The 23,825-nt window shown below is 32.6% G+C and overlaps 1 protein-coding gene across 3 annotated transcripts in view; it reads left to right on the forward strand.

Annotated features, from left to right (window-relative positions):
- The first annotated feature begins 362 nt into the window (after positions 1-362).
- Positions 363-23,825, forward strand: part of Dis3l2 (Dis3 like 3'-5' exoribonuclease 2) — a 112,152-nt gene continuing 88,689 nt past the window's right edge. The window contains exons 1-3 of one of the 3 annotated variants that reach the window (XM_076514854.1): positions 784-915; positions 1,172-1,261; positions 16,311-16,416. In XM_076514854.1, coding sequence (XP_076370969.1) covers positions 16,383-16,416 — 34 coding nt within the window. In that variant the 5' untranslated portion in view covers positions 784-915; positions 1,172-1,261; positions 16,311-16,382. Of the gene's footprint in view, positions 510-783; positions 916-1,171; positions 1,262-16,310; positions 16,417-23,825 lie in introns of those variants that run through there. The other 2 variants (XM_076514873.1, XM_076514863.1) reach the window with 2 other exon arrangements.

Raw genomic sequence — 23,825 nt, forward strand, 5'->3', positions numbered from 1 at the left:
AACAACCTAAATTGAACTTGTTTTTTAAAAGTCGCTTTGATTTGTTTCAGAGTCGTTGGATGCAGTTTTTTTGGACTTGTTTTATTCCGAGATCTCTTATCTGTTTTTTTTCTTTGTAATAGCTAACTTTAACTCACAGTAACTTATTTGCAGGTATGGTTTCTATTATTAACTGTGTCAATGAATAGTGCATACTTCATTATGATTTTAGAATCATTATGTCCCTACTTCTGTTCGATTCACTTGACGCATTAAATATTTCAATTAAACTGTGCAGGTTTCTAGTTTAGAGGGTGGGCTATAAAAGAGCAATTATGAAAGTCATTTTTTTTTGCTCTGTCGGGTTTTTGGTCTTATAGACCAGGGAGGGTCAGGTTTGACTGGACCTCTTCCTTCCTTCCGTCAGTACTGCTTTTATTTCGGTTTGATTTTAAATTGTCCAGTTGGATGCTTGAGAAAATATCGTATTTGTGATAAATACTGTTGACGACACTCCATGTCATAGTTAGGTAAGTCGTTGGCTAAGAGAAGTAAAATTTGTATACATATGATATGCATTCAGATAATATTGGCAGAAAGTGTATTTTATACGCTATTTAAAATAAGCAGTTGTAACAGACTTGTAACTTGGATGTACCACAATAATGATAATACTAATTTAACATAAATTTTAATGTAATAATAGTAAGTAGGTCATTGTTATTTTTAAATATAATTTAGCAGTTATTTGGTAAGATTAGATCTCCGGTACGGCGTTGAAATTAGCTACTTTCGAGTGATATTATTAGTTACTATTATATAAGGATGTCGCATTATACAAATTACAAGTTGTACCGTGTGAACGCGAGTGTGTTATTCGTCATCTAAACGTCTTGTTTTTTATGTTATGTTGTTTACGCTAGTTAATATTGATACGTAAGTTTATAACATTACTGTTATTAGTATATTTAATTTGTAAATTCTATGACTGAGTCTAGCGATTTTTAATTTCGGAGTTTTTGATATTAGGGCTAGAAAGTAACTATTGCAGTACACTAAATATTATTATTAGTAAATAAGTAAATCTCATAATTAATATATTGCATAACTGTATATGGCTAGTGGTAGTGTTGATGTTGGAATTGTTTACAATAAAATTAATTTTATTATTTTATTCACAATGATAAAACAGATGCAGAGCATGAAATCTGAACTGAGTTTACGATACATTTCATAAGAGTAGATACGGCGTTTGTACTACATCTACTAGTAAATACATCAGGTACAGTTTATTGATATTGTTAGGGTAGTAGTAGGCCCAGTACTACTAAATCAGTACACTTACTTTTTGATTATAACTTTAGTCTGAAGTGTTGTAGATTCAGAACTTGTAGGTCGTGTTTTGTGCTGATTTTTGCAGTAAGGGCCATAATGTTATGTTTTTTTTTTATTTAAAACATATTACAGTTGTAATTATTAATAATTAAGTTGCTCATTAGCCAATTTATTTAAGTAGGTTGTTTGAATAGGATAAACAAAAATAATATTCAGTAAATTCATGACGACAAGAAACCTGCTTGAAGTAAAAATGTATTCTAAAGATGGCTAGTATGGGTATTAAAACTTTAATTAAAATAAAATACAGAACAAGGTTTCAAGCATCTTAGATCATCTTCAGTACTTTATTTTAATTAAAGTTTTAATACCCATGTCAGCCATTTTTAGAATACAAATATTCAACAAAGATTTGAGTCATTAAAATATTTTGCAGTCACCTACAATATTTGATAAACTTTTCTGATGTGGTGATTTTATTTTATTTGGTGAAATATGTTATAATATAATTCTTGTTTTATACAATCATATATTTCTTTATAACTGGTTTCAAAGTTGTTTGATCAGTAAATGCTCAAACTGCTTAACACAGCACCATAAGAATGCTTCATTCAAGCCCTGTACAAAAACTAAGGGAAACATTTGGGAATTAAGAAATGGATAATATATTTATAGGGACAGTAGTTTCATAGCAAAATGCTGTTATTCTTAGGATAGGCAGAAAAATTATGAAAAAAAATTGAAAAGTGGATCATTTTTGCAAACACTTTGTGGCTATACAGAAGTATGTATATGAACTTTTCATGAATTACAAAAACAAATGTCTGAAAATGAGAGTATGTCAATTTTCAAATACTTTTGAGTTAAAATTATTCAAATCAATATAGAATTAATGTATAAAATTGTTTTAAACTTAGTTGTGAAAATATATGAAAAGCAATAAGAAATTTTGTGTTTAGGTACAATAACTTAGGAGTAAGTTACTTTTTTAATCTTGAGCTGTTGTGCCTGAAAATGTATCATATGAACTAAGTAGATCAAAACCTGTAACTATCTTAAAATGCAATTAATATACACAAATTCAAAATTCCACAAGACTACCATGTTTAAAAAGTAGTCAATTTCTGTTGATAAAAATAATTTCTTTGCATCATTATCAAACAATAAATATTTCATAAAATTAATAACCTTTGTGACCTTAAACATCACCAACAAAGTATTAAAAACCTGACTAATTTTGGTTATAGGCCTGCATCATGTGCAAGGTATTTGACAGCTTTTTTCATTGTTGGAAATAAAATTATTTCTTAAAACATGGAAAAAATGAATATGTGAAATTTAATGAACAAAACAGAAGTTCTTAGAGAAAATAAATATCAAAGTTTTTTAGATGGAGCACTTGTATTTAAAATATTTCAAACATATGATTTATGAGTATTTCAAATTAAGTTAAATGTTAGAGGGATACACACATTGTTTCTACAGACAATGTCTTGCCTAAATATTTTTTATGTAGTATATGTAGTATAGTATAGTTTCATTTATTTTTATTACTTTTTTTCTTTTTTGTAAGACACCTTGAAAGTTTGGTTGCAATTTCAGGTTGGTTTGTTTCAAAATAAGAACTTAATTATTTTAAGGAAATTGTTTCAAAAGAGTGTCTGTTTCTAAGTGAGAATCTAATTAGGTAGGTAATTTGGTAATTATAGCTTGTATTTTTCAATATGAGAAATTACACAATGTTGCAAAAAAATTGGCATTTCATTGAAAAGAAATGGTTGTATTTCAAGAAAAAATTTGTCAAATACATTTTTCAGTCAAATACAACACTAAAAATTTTCAAAAAATGATTGAAAAATATAAATGACATGAAAAAACAGTTTTGTCTTAACACAAAACAAAAAATATGATGATGCAATTCCTGTAAAGAAAAATTTAGTGATTGTCCACTATTGAAACATTGTTCAAAAAACTTTTGAATATTTATAAAAATTAGAGAAATTTTGGTGGTCAACTTCATTTAATTTTCTGCATTTTCAAGTCTTATTTTTCACAAAGTATGAATCTTGTGCTTTATCAAAGTAATACTAAATTTTTCCAATAAGACACCAATTGTTTTTGTAAAACTATATGAATAGGAATTCAACATCAAAAGCTAGCTTGTTTTAAAACAAGAGTCAAGAGGCAGTCAAAATATGTAAGGGCAATGATAAGCTGTGTTATAAAGGGTATGTGTATATTAAGAAAATAAAGAAAAATGATTGCATTGGATGGTAATGCAAACAAAATAAAGGGGGGGGGTGAAAAGGGGCAACAAACACTAATCTTGCAGTGAGTTTTTCACTTTTTTACACTGATTTTATAGCTATATTAAGAAATAAATACACCAATAAAAACATCTAATGAATTTTTATATGGTTGGGATTTCCTGGGAGGAATGCTGCTTTGTCCTACTAATTTCTGAGACTTGTGTATGGCTTCTTTTCTACAGAGCTCTGTTTTTCATAATAATCCTGAGACTGGAATTTTATAAGATGTTGGTGTGATAACAAGTTACCTTTTCTTTGGTGGATTGTTTGTTTCATTCAGAACCAAGACATGACCCCATTACTGTTTTCCATCCAGCTCCTTCCCAGCTCTTTGTGTTCTGAACTTCAGGTGGGTTCTGTGGCTATGCTTTAACTGGGGTACTCTTCACCTGGGTGCATTTGCCACATCTCAAAACCAAGTTACCTCTGTTTTGGTTTCTAGTTATTTACCATCTTACTCTGGCTATCAGTTCATTTAGTCAAGATCAGACCAACAAGTATCTGGGTATTTATCCTCCCATCCTTCTTCTTTACAGGGTGATTTTGATCATTTGTGCCAAGTTCTTCTGATTGCTCTATTCTGGCTGGCATATCAGTGGTTTCTACAGCTGCTCCAGCTCCAATCTGCCCCTCTGATTGCTAGCGTAGGATATCCTCAACGGGTGTAGTGGACATTATGTCTGATACTGGTGTTTGGGTATAGTGCTTATGAAACCCTGGCGTCACTACAGTGACCTTATATGGCAGTGTAGTGCGTATCCCTTGTAGAGCTCCATGGTGGGTGGGGTCAGTGGGCACTGAAATATTCTTTTTTATTATGGATATCTCTCAAATAAAAAAAAAAAAGCAAGCAAGGCAGCATAGAGAAAAATCTGACTACTGGCAATTGACCCTACATTGATGACTCTGTTAGGTCAAACTCAAATTTTGAATCTGTCCTGTGATTTTTAATTATACATTCTTTAACTGAAAAACCTCAGGGTGGATTTTTTATTCAGAAGGGTTAAGAAGGGCTTGCTGGCTCTCCTAAATTGGTAAACAAATTACGGTCTGGGGACATTTTAGTGGAAACATCTTTATCCCAACATTCCAAGCTCCTCTTGAAACCAAAGGTAATTGGAGAAATACTCATTGAGGTTACTCCTCATTCTACTTTGAATTCTTCCAGAGGAGTTATAGTTGAGTGGGTTTTAAAACCATTCCTGAGTCAGAGATCCTCGCAGGTTTCACCAGCCAAGGTGTTACAACTGTGTGCTGAAGTTTGTAGAGACAGGATTATGGAGCCGACAAATGTTCTTATATTAAGATTTACAACATCATGTCCTCCTACCACAATCAAGGCAGGATATCTGATTTGTAAGGTATGGCCTTATATTCCTAACCCTGTTAGATGTTTTAATTGTCAACAATTTGGTTATTCGAAAACATCTTGCCGTGGTTCCTTGACATGTACCTGTTGTGCTGGTAAAGACATGATGGTTTTGGATGCCAACTAGAACTGCATTGTATTAACTGTAATGTTCCACATCCTTCCTATTTTACTTCTTGCCCTAATTAGGCAGAAGAGAAAGAAGTACAATGTCTGAAGACAGTTCACAATATTAGTTATGCATAAGCTTGGAAATTATTATTCCCAGTTCTGTTTTGGATTTATGCTGTTGTAATCTGTTCCACTACTACAGTAGGAGTCCAGACAGACCTTTCCGTGCCTCCTACAGAATCCTTAACAGCACATCTTAATCTAGTACCCTTCAAAATCAAAATTAATGAATCAGTATCTACTTCTATCTCTGTCTGTACCACATCTTCCAGTCATTGCCCAACTTCACCTTGTTGAAGGCTAGGTGTTTCCATGGGATCTTCCTCTCTTGACACCCCAAAAAATAAACAAATCATTTGTTCGTGTCCTCAATCACTGGAACATTTGTCTACAAACACTGACCTTCCTACTCGATCCAGAGCAGGATCACTAGAGAGTGACCTACCCACATTCAGTAAAGAAAAAAAGCGAGGTTGCAAGCAGAAGGTCTCCTTGCCATATTCTCCTCTGAAATAAATAAAAATGGCCACACTAATCCAATGGAACTGTCAAATGTGAATGACATTAAGGAGTTGATTGACTTTTATCATCCCAAATGTCTTTCTTTTAAAACCTATTAGTACAGTAGCAATTCGACAATATTCCTTATATCAAAATGACAGGTCATGTGTAGGACAAGGACATGGGAGAGTAGCACTGCTGGTTGATCAACATGTGCCCACCCAGTCCTTTTCATTGAATATGCCCTTGGAGGCTGTAGCCATCCGTATCTCCTTGGGTTGTACTGTCACTGTTTGTTCTCTGTACCTTACCCCTGGAAAAAATTATAATTCTTCAGACCTTGATGCTCTCATTGAGAAACTGCCAACTTCCTTTTTAATTTTGGGGGATCTTAATGGGCATAATCCTGTCTGGGGTGGCTCTAGTATTGATGTGAGAGGTCATGCTATAGAGTATATGTTCCTGAATCACAACCTGTCTCTCTTCAGTACTGGCTTTACACTTATTTTCATGCACCCAGTCAGTCATTTACTGCTGTTTGCTCCCCTCTTGCTTTTCTTCAGATATTTACATCAATCCATGGGGTAATGATTATTTTCCTATAATATTAAGAGAGATTGGCCATGGTCAGTGCCATCTGACCCGTGTGCCTCAGTGGAAGTTGGACCAGGCCAACTGGCCATCTTTCACTACTCTGTTGGAACTTGATCCTGCCATCTTATGTAAATCATCAATAGATGATTGTGTAGCAGCAGTAATTAACTGTATTATTGAAGCACCTGCTCAGTGCATCCCCAAAACCTCAACATCTTTCCTTCAGCATCTTCGCCCTTGGTAGAATTCTGCTTGTTATATAACATGAAAAGCTCAGAAACATGCTTGGGATAAATTTTGTAGATATCCCACGCTTTCAAACCACATTACATTTGAGCAAGCCCGTGCACAGGCTTGGTGAGTTAGACGTTAAAGCCAGAAGGAATGTTGGATTAAATACACATCCAGCATTTCTTCAACCACCAGTTCAAAAGTCATATGGGACAAGATCTGGAAGGTCAGTGGACGGTATACTTATGCCCCTTCTCCATTTTAATATCCAATGGCCATGAAGTTGCTGATGCTCAGAGCATTGCCAGTACTCTTGGTGAATGTTTCTCTCATGTATCTAGCTCTTCAAACTCATCCCCTTCCTTCGAAGCTATTAAAACACAAGTTGAACATCTGCCTCTTGCCTTTTTGACTGATCATCCCTTTGACTACAGTTGCCTTCTCACACTGGGGAAATCAAACTTGTGCTTCATCGGTTTGGCAGTACTTCAGTTGTACCTGATGATATACATTATGAGATGCTATGTTGCCTTTCTTCTGCCTCTCTTACTATTCTCCTGGCTGTCTTTAACCAGATGTGGCAGAATAATGTCTTTCCTGATCCTTGGCACCAAGCTATTGTACTCCCTTATCTTAAACCTGTGAAGGATCCAAAGATTCCTTTGAATTACCATCCAGTTGCTTTGATGAGTTGTCTCAGTAAGACCTTAGAGAGGATGAATAATGCTTATCTTATTTGGTTCCTTGGATCAAACAACCTTCTCTCACCCACTCAGTGTGGGTTTCAAAGACAATGCTCCATGACAGACCACTTAATTCACCTTGAAACATCAGTCAGAGAAGACTTTTTGAAGTGATAACATCTTGTTTCTATTTTTTTTTATTTAGAGAAAGCTTACAATACGATCTGGAGATATAGCATCTTGCGAGACCTTCACTCATACGAATTGCGTGGCAATTTGCCACTTTTTATTAAGCATTTTTAATGAACTACCAATTTCATGGCTGTGTGGGCTCAACACTTTCTGTTTCTTCCCACAGGAACTTGGAGTTCTTCAGGGCTGTGTTCTGAGTGTCACATGTTTCATTATAAAGATTAATGCTATTAGTAAACAGCTACCCTATTCAGTTGCAAATGGTATTTTTGTTGATGACTCTCACATCTCATGTCAATCATCAAACATGAGGTTTATTGAGTGGCAGCTACAAACTGCAATGAATCATATAATTAAGTGGACCATAGCAAATGGTTTTCAACTTTCTCTCCCAAAAACTGTTTGTGTACATTACTGCTGCCAACAGAGTATTCATCCAGATCCAGATCTTTGTATTGATGATGTTGTACTTCCTGTCATCCCTGAGGCAAAGTTCTTAGGTCTTATATTTGACTGTAAATTAAACTTTATTTCCCATATCAAGCAATTTCATGTCAAATGTACGAGAACACTAAACATCCTCCGTGTCCTCTCTTCCATATCTTGGGGAGTGGATTGATACTTCATGCTTAAAATTTATCATGCCCTTATCTGATCCAAACTTGATTATGGGTCTGTGATTTATGGTTCTGCCAGAACCTCAGCACTGAAAAGGTTGGATCTTATCCACCATCAGGGGCTTTGGCTTTGCACTGTTGCCTTTCATACTTCACCAGTCCAAAGTTTGTATGTGGAGTCCCATGAACCCCCTCTGTATATTCACCGTTTGCAACTGTCTGTTGTGTATGCTTTCAAACTTTGCTCCTTACCACAGCATCCTACTTGGGGTTGTGTTTTCCATCCTCAATGGCCCACACTTTTTTTATAATAGAAAATCTGCTGTTGTTCCTTTTAGCCTTTGGATCCAGGCACAATCAGAAAAATTGGATCTTTCTTTGAATAGCATAGCAGTATCAACAGATCGGCCTCTTCCATCATGGCTAATTACTATCCCCAACTGTGACCAATCTTTGAGCTACCTGAGGAAGGCCAGTACTCCTGATTGGAAATTTTACTTTTTAATTGTTGAACATCTTTCAGATGATCCATTCATTCCCATATATATATATATACAGAAGGTTTAAAATCAGGTGACTCTGTAGGCTCTGCTATGGTTTGTTACAATTTGTTTGTAGCACACAGAATCTCCTCTACAGTTTCTGTGTTCACTGCTGAATTGTATGCCATTTTTCTTGCTCTGAATCATATTGAAACTGGGTAATATATGAATTGTATGATCTTTACTGATTCACTCAACTGTATATTGGCCCTGACATCATTCCATATTAGATACCACCCTATTCTTATCAATATCCAAAACAAACTGGCCCATCTCTATCATCTCTTTCTGTCCAGTTTTTTTGGATACCAGGTGATGTTGGTATTTGTGGGAATGAGCTAGCTGACAAAGCAGCAAAGTCCATCTGCTCTGGCTCTATCACCACCATACCTGTTCCATACATAGACTGTGGTCAAAGGGAGGAAGTTGTTTTGGCTAGTTTATGTATTGATCACAGTTTTTTAACTCACCACTTTCTTTTATCTGGTACTGATGCACCACAATCATACATATGTTATTATCATGCTATTGTTATAACTAAGAATGACAATGCCATTTTAAACATTAAGGTAGGTTTGCCCTTGACATTAGCCAATGTCATAGGTGATACTGGCTGTTTCACTCATGTTTTTACTTTGTTAAGAGCCATTGACCGTTTTTAACTTAATTTAAGGTTTTATTGTACTATATACTGTTTTAGTATGATTTATTTTACACATTTTAATTTTTATTTTGACCTGAACCCAGGACTGGAAAGGCCAACTTCAGGTGACTGACAGCAAGATTGAACTTAATGCTTCAGTCTTCCTCTTGGATCTTAATTTTACATACTTTACCTTTCATATACCATTGTAGTATACTACATCTTGTTTGGCACAGATAGCCTAGTATATTTGTGCTAGTAAACATGAAATACCTAGCTACCTACCTGCCCCTCTATTACCTCTTACTCCATCCCTTCTGCATCAGTCTTGGTCACTGATGCTTCATCTGGTCCTTTATATCTTTCATCTTCATGGCTGATTTTTTTCCAGTCTCTAATGAGGAAATCTGCTTTATCCTGGTGAGCTTCTGCTTTATTTAGCTTGTTCCATTTGCTTTTCTCTAGGGATATTTATATTTGGGTCAAGTGTTTTCACCTGCATGACCAACTGTTTTTCATGTTACCCATTTCCTTACTTGGTTGTTTGATCAGGGGTCTTTTTATCTCCTAAGTCATGGGTTATTGTGCTGCCTTACTCCACCCTTCATTTTTCTAGGCACCACAAAGTTTTTACCTCTCCCAAACTATTTCTCTGTTGTTGAATTTCTTCTGGATTAGTTGTTAACCTCAGCATGTATTCTTTTCCTGCCTGGGACATTAATGTAGTTCTTCATTGCTTTACTTTACCTCCATTTGAACTTCTGTCTTTGTGCTCTATTTTTCACTTATCTTGTGAAACTTATTTCTTTCACCTATTAGCTGGTGGATTTTATTAGTTGCATTTATTTGCCATTGATGTTTCATGTACTCTGTTTCATTCCATATATATTATCATTTATCTGAATTGATCTTCCCAAAACTTTTGGAAGCTCAGGAGGGTGAATCCTCCTCCTCCTGTCAATTTAACTTTTCTCCATTTCCCACCTTTATCCTTGGTCAGATAAGCTACTATGTTACATTTGTGTTCTTCATTGTTATGTTTCACATACTGTTTATTTCCATGGTACCTCTTCTCATTTATTTACTCCTTGGCAGATGTCATCTGCTCATAATGTTTGTTCTTCCACCTTGACCATTTGGGTTTGATTTTAATTCAATATGCTTATTCTCCCTTATCTTCTTCTTCCTGTAATTTGTTTCAGATGTTTTCTTTATTCGATCAGTCTGTTATATTTTCTGTGCTGTCTCATTTCCATTGTCTCTTGGAGGAATTTCTTTAGTTGAACACGTGGACTACCATACATATATTCAAATCTCACTGTCTGCATTGGATTGCTGTCTTCATCTGTGAGTTGTCATTTTCTGCCTATAGCCGTTTTACAGACTTTGGTGAGACTATGACTGGGTAAATTATATCTATCTTCTATTTTCAGAGGCTTTTCCACTTTGTTTTTAACTGTTTGGATCCCACTCTGTAGTGAGTGGTACATGACCATGTGTGCTTCAAATAGTCAAATCAATGCTGTCAGGGCATGTTGATTGCATATTTCTAATTTCCATAGCAATAATATACTCACTGTTGAGATGGGATTACCACAAGTATAAGTTTTCCCTAGCAATATATTTACTTCATTAATATGGTTGTCTGGACTACACTCATTTATGGATAAACCAGAAAGGGATAACTGCTCATTCTTGCTATGCCTCTGATTGAATAAATCATGTATGGTCTACTTTTCAAAATATGGTTTTTGTGGTGATCTGTTGCACTGTGTTCATTGTTGACATTTCTCCAGACTTTCCACTGCATTTTCTTCTACCTTTTTACCATTGTCCAGTTCCGAACCACAAGGGTGGTGAACCATGGGGGCATCCTTCTAAATGTGATATTGATGTGTGATACAAATAATGTTACAACCCTTCAGTATAGAGTATAGCAATGGTGTTCTACTGGTATAGTTGGTGTGTTCTTAGTCTGATGCTCCAGCCTTGTATGGGTTTTTTATCCAAGTAGATGTATCTTTGGAGAGAGCCATCAAAATAAAGTTCTTCCTTTTGATTTTTATCCTTCATCTTCCCCCATAATGATGTTGGCTCCCAGTGATTTTTTTTTATTCAGAGATGAACCAATTAATCCAAGTCTTTACACATGACTTATAGGTGTCTGTATGCCTCCCTTGGTTATACTTGTGTTTCTTTCACTCTTGTTGTGGGTCATGGTGATTTGACATGTAATTAAGAATGGTTCTTTCTCTTATGCTATACCTCAATGTTAAACCTTAACTTCGATGATAAACCTTTACTGTGAGAATTTACTCTTTTTATGGTCTTCTTTGAATGTTTTTGGTTTTTCGTTGCATTGGTTCATCTAGCTATTTATGGTAATGGAGGTAATGTACTATATCAGAATCTATAATTTACCGATACTGAAAACATATTTCCAATAGGTACTTACCTCTTCTCACACTTCTTACCATTTTTACCCACTGTAGACTAGTTCTTCCATTTTTTTTGTGAAAACATTAAGTGATAGTTCGGTAGAACCCAATAAAAGGAGTCTCATGCATCAGGAGAGTGTGCCACACTTCTCTTTGTGGAGGTTGTTCTATGATGATCTGCCTGCAAGTCACAGTTAAACCAGTTAAATATGAGGTACATGGGAGCTCAAGGCTTGTGGCATTTGAAAAAAAAATGCATATAGAGGGCAGCAGTGAACAAGAATTGCTTATATGAGATGAAGTAGGTACCTATATAAAACATGTTTTCAGTAAGGAAAAATTATACCTTTTAGCTAGTTGATCATTTGCATAACATGAATCCATAAATTGTAATTTTTATTAATTATTAAATTACAATATAATAATCAATGTAATTACTACTCATTGGTAAATTGATTGAATTGACTAGTTCTACTGATGAGAAGGAAAAAATATGTGTAATAACAGTAAAGATTTCTTTAAATAAACTACAGATCAGCAGAATTGAAAGATAAAAATGTGGTCATTTTATGATGATAACAGATGGCTTATTTCTGATGATTATGAAATGGCTGAATTACTGAATTTTACTTTTTATTTTGCTATAAAAGATTTAAATAATTTTCTTCATCCTCAAAAGTTGTTAGAGGAAAATATGCATGATGAACAAGATTTTGAGCTTGTTGAGAAAGAAATGGCAAGGCTCTTGGACCACATATTTTCCTTAAGAGTAATGAAGGAAGTTTAAGGAATAGGATATTTAAGCCATTTGTCAAAACCTTTGGAAGTCATTATTTAGTGAGTGGGTGCCTAGAGAATTGTAAATTTATTAATGTTGTCTGCCTTTTGAATAGAGGCAATAAAAATTGTTCACACAATTACAGGTGTTAGTCTTCTCAGAGGTGGGAAAAGCTTTTAAGTTACAAAAGATTATTTGCAAAGTAATTAAAAATGTTTGAAACTTTGTTTGATAGACAACATGATTTTACTAGGAGAAAACTTGTATTGCTAAATTTTTGACATTTTTTGAAAAGGTTACTGCTTTTGTTGATGAGAGAAAAAGAGTGGAATTGGTAATTTGGATTTTTGGGAAGCATTTAAAAGGATACCACATAAAATTGTGTGTTTGGGAATGAGAGGATGAAAGAAGAGGATATTGTAAATGGAATTTAGGTAAACTGGATTAATGTCACAGAGTACATCAGTGCTCTGTGTTAAGACATTTCTTTTTTCAATTTATATTGGTATCATCATGAAAGAATGGTTAATAACTTACATTTGAAATGATAATAAGGTTTTGGGAATTGCTGGCTGTGAGGAGGATGCAGTTGATTATTCACAGGCACTGCATTTGGTAAGCTGCTCAGAAAGACATTTAGCCAGTTAACTATGTTCAGTATCAACCCAATGCATGCATGCGTGGTCAATTTGACCAAATTTGTAACTACCTGAAACTGGTAAACTATATGTACTAAGTGTATCTTTGCTAAATTTGTCAAGATTTTGGTAAATATTGCAAGTATTGTAGAAAACAAAAATAAAAAAAATCAGATTTATTAAATAAATTTGTATCTGTAAGTTTGTGAAGCCTTTTTTAAGTCACTTTTAGTGAAAGATAGTTTTCATGTTAAGAATACAAATATTTATATTCATCCTACAATTTTATAATATGTGTAATATTATAAATGAATATTGAAAATTTTTCCAGCAAAAATTATTTTATCTATTGTTTTCTCTTCCCTGATATTTACTGTAGCAAATTGGTCAGTGTACAGTGAAGTGAAAAGTTTCAAAATATGAAATAATGTGAATATCATCCTTTATCTTCTTTGAATGCATCATTTGCTCCTAGATCTTCAATTTAATTTTTTCACAGTTTCAGCTGTTAATTTTTTCACATCTGTTTTTGGTAAATTTTCTTGTTTTAATCTCAAACTTTGTTCTGGAGAAGTTGTTTACTTCTCTGTGTGAAGCAATAAATTACAGCAACAGCTCATGTATTCCTCCACATACAGATGAAGTGAACAAAGTATTCAAGTTACACATAACTTAAGTTTGCAAGTTCAAATTCTTAAGTTCATAAAATGTTAAGTTATTTTTATTATCCAGTTTAAGGACTTTTTACATTTTAATTATGTTAAAAAATATATAACAGATAAAGATGTACATAAAAATGAGGAATTTAGCATTCACTTTAGATGTTAAGCCTGTTTGCACTTGGATGATGTTTTGTTGGTTGTGTAAAAAGTAGTTTATGTACCTTTTAAATATGCATTTTAGAACACAAAATATATCAGATACTAGAATAGAATGTTCCAAATCACTACAATTTAACATGCTTTATAACTAAACTATAAATACATTTTTTTGGCTTTTTAGAGCTGAATAATAAAAGACATAAACAAAGCATTGGAAGCCATCTGTCTACATAAGTCTGGTGACAATAAATAAGCATAATTTTTGGCAGATAAAAAAATGCTCTGTTTGTTACAAATATGTCCATCAAATAAGTACATGTGATTTAGTTAAGATCATTGTATACTATGATAAGATTGGAGGATGTATGTCTGGTGGATTTGTTACATTTGTTGATTTCAAAGTCAATCCAAAAGGTAGGAGGTTTAAATTTTATATTTTGGCCTGTAACTATCTATAGCTTATGTTTCTTATTGATTGAACACTTGAAAGTTGTACAAGGGGGAAATTCAGAATGAAGGTACCACATGATGTAGAGGAGTGAAGATTAAGTATTTATTTAAATATTTTCATTTGAAATTAATAAAGTAAAACTTGGGTTGATGATAATTTTATATAATTACAAGTATAATAAAAGTTGTTTAAATTGTGAATGTAAATCAGTAAAAAAAGGTTGTCATGAGCATTTTGTCCCATGATCCATCCATATGTGTAGGTTAATGAAATATTAACTGCTTTTTCAGAGTTAAAGCTGGAGGATTAGTGGAATTTGTGAATTTAATAATTATTGTTATTCTTGTGTGATGACTTAAAAAATGGCACAGATTAGGTTTCAATACCACATGTTCTATGATGGCTTATGTATCTGGGACCTGGGTGTGCAACAAAACTGGTAAAACTACCTACAATTATTTTACCACTATTTGTATCAAAAGTTTGCCATATTTGTGGCAAGTTTAAAATTTGAACCATCTTCCAGATAAAAAGCAGGACACATAAATATAATTAAACAAAAGTAAAAAAAAACAAAACAAACAACAAAACCTACCTACCTGTGAGCATTAAAGAATACATTACAGAAACAAAAAAGGCATTAAAGATTTAAGGTTAAAACTTAGGAATATTAGCAAATGCCAACTCCCTTGGACACTCAATCACTGTCAGATATTATGGAACATATGATTTAAGAAGTTTAAATTGGTCAATAGGTTGGAAGATTTTATAGAACCATAGGAAAGCTAGGGATTTATTTAAAAAAATACATGAAATTCAAAAGGACCTGTAAGAACAGATAATTGATAATGTAATAGTAAGGGTTATTTTAGTTATTTTGAAGCTAAGTAAAGTGTTAAAGTAGGATTGAGCCCTTAAAGGATATTGATGACAAGGACTGTGTCAAAGACTAAAATGTTTACACTTTCCACTGTTCTGATTTGCTTTTTTAATAAGATATCTCCCCTCACAAAGTAAAATTTGTCAATTAGTACTGCCACTTATTGGAACAACTTTTCAATATTTACCACTAACCTCCCTTTTTTCATATACCTCCCTCCTCCCTTTTGGCTGTCTGACAGTTTGGTGTAGAATCATTTCAGGAAACCTTTGACATCCTGTTTTACCTTTTACAGTCACAATCAATGGATCTAAAATTAGAAATCTCCAATAAGTGTTACATCAGTAGCCTTGTTAGTCAGGATTTCTAGTTAAAAGATAAGCTAAGAATATTAAATGAATTGGGGAAAGACTAGTTGATTGTATTGTAGCATGGTTGTATGACAGAAAGCAAAACATTGTTTTGAATGGAATCTGATTAAACTGTACACTTGATATTAATGAAGCACTTGTTCAGAAGAAAAGTTAATACAAAAAATAATTGCAGTACCAGACTACATTACAAGTAGAAAAACAACAATCCTGATTATGCTTGTTATAAGTTAATGCTATAACATTAAAACAATGGTCATATAATAAGAGCTTCAGAAAAATTGAGAAGCTAAAAAGGTTTGTGTGATTGCTACTTTTTATAGTTTTCTCTGTTTAGTTGAATTGTTTGTCTATTCAGTCTTATGTTTTTTATTTTTATGCCTTATTTTGTGATGAGTTTTCTGTGTTATTTTCCATCTTACAAAATCCTCGTGCTATAAGTAATCTTATTTTTATAATTGCTTAAGCTTTATGTTTTCTGAGAGACTGATAAGCAGTTGTTATCAATATTTAACAGTGCAATTTTGCTTAAATTAACTGAATGATCATTATAGGAAAAAAAGCAACTGTGTGCTATCCACTTGATTTCTATTTGTCTAGCTGATTTAATTCTAAGTATATTGAGATGTAGTTCATCTTTCTAGTGGAAGTTTCCATCTGTAAAATGCATTTAACTATTATAAAAGTATAACCTTGAATTATAGTGTACAGTGTGCTTAATATACCATGCTCATGGTTTTTAATTCGGTAATTATTTTTACTTTCAGTTTTATTATACCGTATGCTTCAACCTGAAGTAAAAAGGACAAGGAAATACTTCAAATAGTTAACTGAATAAAATGGCAAATCTGAATGCACCAAGAAACAATGCAAGTAAGAACATGTTATTTTGAATACATAGATATAAAGTTTTGGTCATCAGATAATTTTTAGGAGACCTCTTTTGTTGCTTCTTAGATTATGTAAAGTAATATTGATGCAACAAGTTATATGACTGATAGGAATATTTCAGTAATAACTTTTATGCATGCCATATAATTAACTTTAAAGTGTCTTTAGGAAGGGAAACATAGCTATAATAATCTAGAGTGACATTCCACTAGGAGTATAACTTTTCAATGAACTGATATCTTAAATAGAACAAAGTGTTAAAGTTTTATGAAAAACTCATTTTGTTCAAATTAATGATAATTGTCATGAGGTTGCTGCAAATATTGTAAAATAATGTAACAAATAGTACTTCTGTTATTGTACTCTAAATGTTTTGTAGTTGGAAATCTCGAGGAATAGTGGAACTGAATTTTTTTACTTAGAGGTGTGTTGCCCTCTGAAAGCAAATAAAGTTGTTTTTCAAAAGCCATCTTTGAGACAAACAGTTCCAGTGTGAAAGAAGCTAGTATGTTTGTCCATAAAAGGAACTTGTATGAGGAAGTGAAACATATTAGGTGGTATATACTAAAAAGAAGGAACTTTTAATATTTCTTTTGTGAAGATTAATATAGAAGAGATCTTAATATTTGAAAAAATACAGTTAATTAGCAGTCAGTTTGAACTTCTTAAATCTGTGAAGCTTTTCTATAGCTTCATCTCTTATACCATTTATAACCCATCCTGGTCTTGTGCTTGCAGCTATCCTTTCTTTTTCTACAAGGAATTTATCTACTTTTTATTATATAAAGATATATTTTAAAATAGGTTCAACCAAATTGATTGGTATCAACATTCAATTCAGTTGCCCAATTCATAAGAGGTAATATTTTTTGCATCCATTCAAAGCTATTCCTGATTTTATTATGCATTAAAACATCAAACTTAATAGAATAATGACCACTTGAACGGAGAAGTCCTCCATCATTCAACCTCTCAACAATTTTGTATAGAAGTTAATAATTAATCTAAATAGTATTGTTCCAGTTAAGTTTTCTTGCATACTGGTGAGGAAAAACATTTTTGGACAGTTGCTAAAAGCCTGTCTCTATCATAGTTTGACTGTAACATTTCCAAATTTGTCTCAACCTCAAATTTCCCACAACTATGACTTTAAAGTAGCTGAAATCTTAATATCACTTTATAATTTCTCATTAATTACTTCAATTTTATCTGGCAATATGTAAGAATTTTCAACTAAAAGATATCTCCCAATGTAAACTATCAGAAACTCAATTAGATTCAATCTCATTACTGTTTTATTTACTATCCTTTAATTTTAACAGGTGTTAACTCATTTCTTACCTTTTTTTTTTTAAGTGTTCTATTCCTGTTAAATAGCTTATGACTTTATTTAAAAGAAATGTTTGCAATCAAAATTGTTGTCATTTAACTGATTTTTGTTTAATACCATTCTGTTAAAATCCTTTAAAAGTAATTATTTTATTTCATATACCTTAGCTTTACAGTAGTAACAGTTAGCTTATTCTTAAAATTACTTCTGTTGTTATGCTATGTTATTCTCTACATTTATTTCTATCCTGGCACTCACCATTGCCTAGTTCAAGTTTAAAGTTACAACTGTATTAATACCCATTTCAACCAGTTTAGCTTCCATGCTGTCATATTTGGTAGACTTGGTATGTAGGGATAGCCCAGGTACTCAGTAGGTATAATACAAATATGCATGCCAAAAAAATCAAAAGTGACAGATAATTTTGCTTCAAAAGGTGATTGCCACTCACCTTCTTTTGTCTCTGTACTCAACATGCCCCAAAACAAGTCAAGAAACCATTGCTAAGTTACCAAATCAGAAAGTGACCAACCCACTAAATTGTTCGTTTTTCTTTTTGTTTTAGTCAGGTAACTCTGCAGCTACTTTATCACTAATTTCAGTATAAACTAAAATCCACACTGTGTTTCTGGTCAGTGTATGGTGTCATTTATTGCTTAATCTGTGATGATAAGAAAACCTACTTGTAGAGAAAATTATATATGTGAAAATGGCTGGTATGGGTAGAGAAAGCACTATGTAGGTGAGTGAACAGTGTAACGTCTTTCTTCCTTTGTGAATATGACAATGACTGAAGAAGGTTGAAACATTGTTTGCTCCTCTACATAGTGCTTTCTCTACCCATACCAGTCATTTTTTATACATATAACATTCATTGCTTAGTTGTAATAACTAGTAGTAACTAAAAAACAACAAAAATATAATTCTTGTGTAAACAATGTTATTGTTACCCCTTTAAGTTAGCTTTCTTACAGAAATATGGTCTTCTCTTAAAGCTTAAGTGCAGAATGAAGTGGGAATAACTAGCCAATAATAGGTGAATATTAGATAATTGTAATAATGCTTTATTCATTACACAATTGGTCCTTTAAGGAGCTGACCCCTACATTGTATATGAAATGAAGGAGTAAAAAAAAAATCAATACATTTTATCATGCTCATTCGTAGAGTACACTAACTTTCAATCAGGGGCAAAAATGCCACAAACAAGTAATAAAACATTTTGTTAATTTGGAATGATGTAGGAATGACAGTGCCAAAAAGAATGCAAACATAAATATAGGAATGATACAATAATTTGTAGATCATCTCTAAATGAAATAAGTGTTTACTGCATTTGGTAGTTGTATATTTCATTGACCATATTCCTGATTTCTTGTGTCATGGTTATGTTAAGGAAGGCATCATTATAATGTAACTAAGTACCTAGGATGTACATACAAAGAATACCGAGATGAGTCAAAACATCTCTTACAGCCATTTGCTTTGAGGTTGGTTGAATTGGATGACCTTAGGACCATTTTGTGCTTCTGTATTTTACAGTGTAACATTAAATTTTAATGAAGAAAGTGATGCAGGGATGATCTGTGTATAACTGTATCATCCCTATATTGTAGTTTTTATTCTTTTTGACAGTCATCTGTACATCATTTGACATTTACAAAATATTTTTAACTTGTTTAAATGTAAATCATTTATTGCAAAAAATTCCTTTTTCTATCAAGCTAATCCTAAAGGTCAACCAGATAATATGCTCATCCTAAAATATTAATCTAAGTCTAGGTTCAGCTCTAGAGACCTCATTTCTAGTATCCCTAACAGAATTAAATTATGATCCTTTTCTTTAACTGCTTTTAACAACCCGTGTACTTGCTGATTAGTGCCGTTCATCTACTCTTTTCCTCACATCACTAGGGTATTGGACTGTAGGGATGTTTCAGTATATGTTAGGTTATTAATTAATGTAGGTAAACAGGTGTTCCTTTATATTGGTTTAATTTCGGTTTGAGTTTTTGTTTAAGTAGGGCTTCTTTGATTTTGCATTTGTTTATATTTGTTTCCCTACTTAGTATCTGGGTATTTTCTATGGTTGTGTTGTGTTTTTATTTGATTTGCAGTGTTCAAAAAATATGTAAATGTGTTTATTTTTGTTCTTTGAATAGGTATCCAGTTTGCTGCTCGTTTCTCTAACGTAGAAGTTGTGCCAGTTGTTACATTGTATTTTATAAATAATGTTGGTGTTGTGTTTTTCAGTGTAGTTTTAACATAGTATGGACTTTAGTTTTGTACCTGGCTTTTGAATGAATTTGGTGTTTACAGCAATGTTGTATTATAAGTTTTTTCCAAATGTTGGTTATTTTTTCACTGCTATCAGGAATATGTAGTATGCAGCAGAGTAAAGTTTTGTAGTTTGTTTCTTGGGATTTATTACTGTTTGTTTGTTATTGGCCATGTTTTTGATGTAGGTGTGTATGTATGATTTCTTTAACAATTTTTGGAGGAAATTTGTTGATGTTGATGAAGTGTTGTTTTATTTTGTTGATTTCATTGTTAATTTTATTGGGTGAGCATAGTTTTGTGGCTGTGTTTATTTGGTTTCTTAATACGTTGAATTTTTGTTTTTTTCATGTGCTAAGTTCTAGGGAATCTTTAATCCAGTATGGGGGATTTTTCTATGGATTTCTGTTTTGAATTGTGTATCGGTTCTTGTAATCTTAAGTTTGAGAAACTCATTGCATTACTACTAGCTCCTTTTACTATATCACCTACTCTGCCTCTGTCCTTAGATACTGTAATTCCATTTTATCTTCCTGTTTACTCACAGACTATCCTATTCATGTGCCTTACCAAAGAATCAACCATAACTATAATCTAAACTTTTAAATACTGCTGTTATTTCACCCAATTTAATATTGTCTTTGTTTATTGCCTCTACTCTGTTTAAGATAGTTTCCAATTTCTCCTTTATCCTTCAAACTACAAACAAATTATAAACATTTGCTACTAGCAGTTCCCAAACAAAACTCACTCCTTGCACTGTACAAACTGTGAGCACTTCACACCTGTATTTCTCTTAACCATTGGTACTTGGGATTGTGAACTGGTAATCAGCACTAAATACAAGTAGTCTATTTACTACACTAACAACCTTAACATTTGAGTATTAAATGTATTAACTTTTTCATTAATTTATCTTCATGCAAAGTAATTAGTTTTATTTGTAAAATTTAGAAGTGACTAATAACTAGTTTATCAGATGATATTTATTTAGTAATACAGTATATATATTATTTTAACTTGTTTTATAACTTTACAGATAGGTGTATTACAACTAGAGCTAAGCCTTATCTAAAGTAACTTAGTAATACTTACACCAACAAACTCTAGTATGTTTAATCCTACTAATATTTACCAATCTTATTAAATCAACTTTTTATTTTCAATGCAAAAGTACTATAAATAAGCACACCATTTTGAAATTTTAGAATGTTTTTCAAGCATTTTGTTAAAGAAAGATTAAATTTTCTTTCAGTTTTCTAAAGTTTCATATCTGTACTTCTAGCAAATGTGCATTGATTTCATTCTTAGAGTATTTATTTTCCATAAGGCCTATGTATTATAATTTGTTTGAAGCCATATTTTCTAATTTTTTACCAGAATAGACTTTTGCTTTAAGTACACCATGAAACAAATAATTATAGTTTATTTATATGCTCCAAACTAATTCTTTTTAATAACACTTAATAGTTCTTTATATAATTATCATTTATGAAAAAGACCTATTAGGTTGAGGAACAATTCGTGAGCGTTTTTAAATAATTTCATTCAAGCATTACATGCAAGACTATACAATACTTCAATACATGAACACATTACACCCAAAACATTTATTATGATACTTTATTTCATGTAATACCTAGGTATAAAGTATGCATTGTTTTAAACGAAATTGCAAGAAATTAAATGCGCAAAGCAGATGGTGTCGAAAATGCTCGATTTTGTCCACTTGACATTCCATTTAATTAGCTGAAAATGAAAGCAAAAATTAAAGACATGAAAATCAAACACACCATCTATTAGAGCAAAAAATTATCTACCAAATGACATGAAATATTTTGCGAAAGTGTTTCATTTATGAATATATTTTGTTAACTTGAAGAAATGCTCATGAATTATTCCTCAACCCAATACATCATATAACTTTATACGTCTCTAATGCAAACTACCAAAATGCAAATTAATAAAATAATTTTTAACTAATTTCATCATAAAGATTGTAAAGTGTTAATTTTCTTGTTTCACAGTAATGTATAGGCATTGTTGGACTTAAGGACTGTATATACAACTGTGTACTTTTGATACATTAATTTTAACTAAAATTTTGTATAGCCACTGACTGTTTATAAGTTAATCTCTAGTGTTCCAAATTTTCTATAAAATTAACAATTGAATTATTCTACAGAGGAGATGGATAATTATGCACAATGCATAAAAAGTATTTGACGAGTTTCAAGAATTTTGAAATAAGCAACATATTAATTCCTGGCCATAACATGAGAAAACACAGGTTTGAGAGGTCTGTTAATACCTACAGATTAAGCTATTTCTCTTAATGTGGAAGCTCATTATTTAGGAATGACGTGCAAAGAGAGACACATTGCCAAACGTAATAAGCTAATTGCTACTACTTGTTTAGTAGTACACAGATCATTGTATTTTTTAATTTATGTCATACAATTAAATGAAATTAGAGACTGATACTTTAAGAAACTGTTACTCCAAAAAGGTACTAATATAATTTCAAATTTTAGTGCAACAAAACCAGGAAAATTGTAAAGCTTATTAATAAAAGTTAATATCAAATTTATAGGATAAAATACAACTATTATTAATATTGTAACCTAAATTTATTATAATCATTAAAGTGCTGACATTTTGTCTGACATAATTTCAAGTTAGTTCTAGACAAAGTTATGTTTTGTGAACAGGTTTATTACAAAACTTGCTTGCATGAAGTAAAGGGGTGATAAACATTATAAACTGATGAACATATTGTTCCATTTTCTGGACATTTTTGGAAGAAAAGGCATAAAACTTTTAAGGTTGGAGCCCCTTTTCTTTATCAGAGTTAGTTGAGGCACTGGAAGCAATGTTTTAATGGAGATTATACTGCAGTTATGTTATACTTGTACATAGTCAACCCTGAAGTATTTTTATAACATTATTCTACATTATATATAGTAATGTAGAGAAAATATTTGTCCTGTGTTATTTTTTAAGGGCAAAAAAAAAAGATGTTTATGGTAATGTTCAGATAATAAGGTAGATAGGTTTTTTTGTTTTGTTTTTATTAGTAATAGTGGTGGTGGTAAATTGAAAATGAAACCCAACTCTGACCATATACTCTCATTTTGGGAGTTCTTGCATTTGCTATGGAATATCAGATTGTTACACAGTAATTTGTATCTTCTGTTGGACTTAGTACATTGCACTGAAATTTATACTCTTCAAATAAAGAAACGCAAAAGGCAAAATATGAGACAAATTGTTAACAAGTTTATTCCGGGTAGTTCTGTATGACGTGTGAAACTTTGCACATTCACTACTTAACATCCAAAGTCTGCAAAGGCAAAGTCCACGCTCACTAGTTGAACTTTAACGTCACTCAACGTCAATAACGAGTATGCCCCCCGTGAGCATCAATAACTGCTTGGCATCTCCTGCCCATGGAAGCGATGAGATGATGAATCACATCCTGTGGAATGGCTGTCCACTCAGCTTGCAAAGCTGCTGCAACGTCGGTCCAACTCGTCCCAAAGATGTTTGACGGGGTTTAAATCTGGTGATCTGGAGGGCCAGGGAAGAACATTGATGTTGTGGTGTCTCAAGAAGACAGTGGTGAGTCGGGCTGTGTGAGGATGGGCGTTGTCATGTTTAAAAACGTCGTTGACGTTCACCATGATGGGTTGCACATGGGGCCTAAGAATCTCGTAGACGGTTGCGTACAGTCTGATCGGAAATCCTACGCAGCCCTGGTATGGTTGAGACAGTAGACGTCGCA

This window comes from Tachypleus tridentatus, chromosome 1 (assembly GCF_004210375.1).
Source record: "Tachypleus tridentatus isolate NWPU-2018 chromosome 1, ASM421037v1, whole genome shotgun sequence".
Classification (NCBI taxonomy): Eukaryota; Metazoa; Arthropoda; class Merostomata; order Xiphosura; family Limulidae; genus Tachypleus; species Tachypleus tridentatus.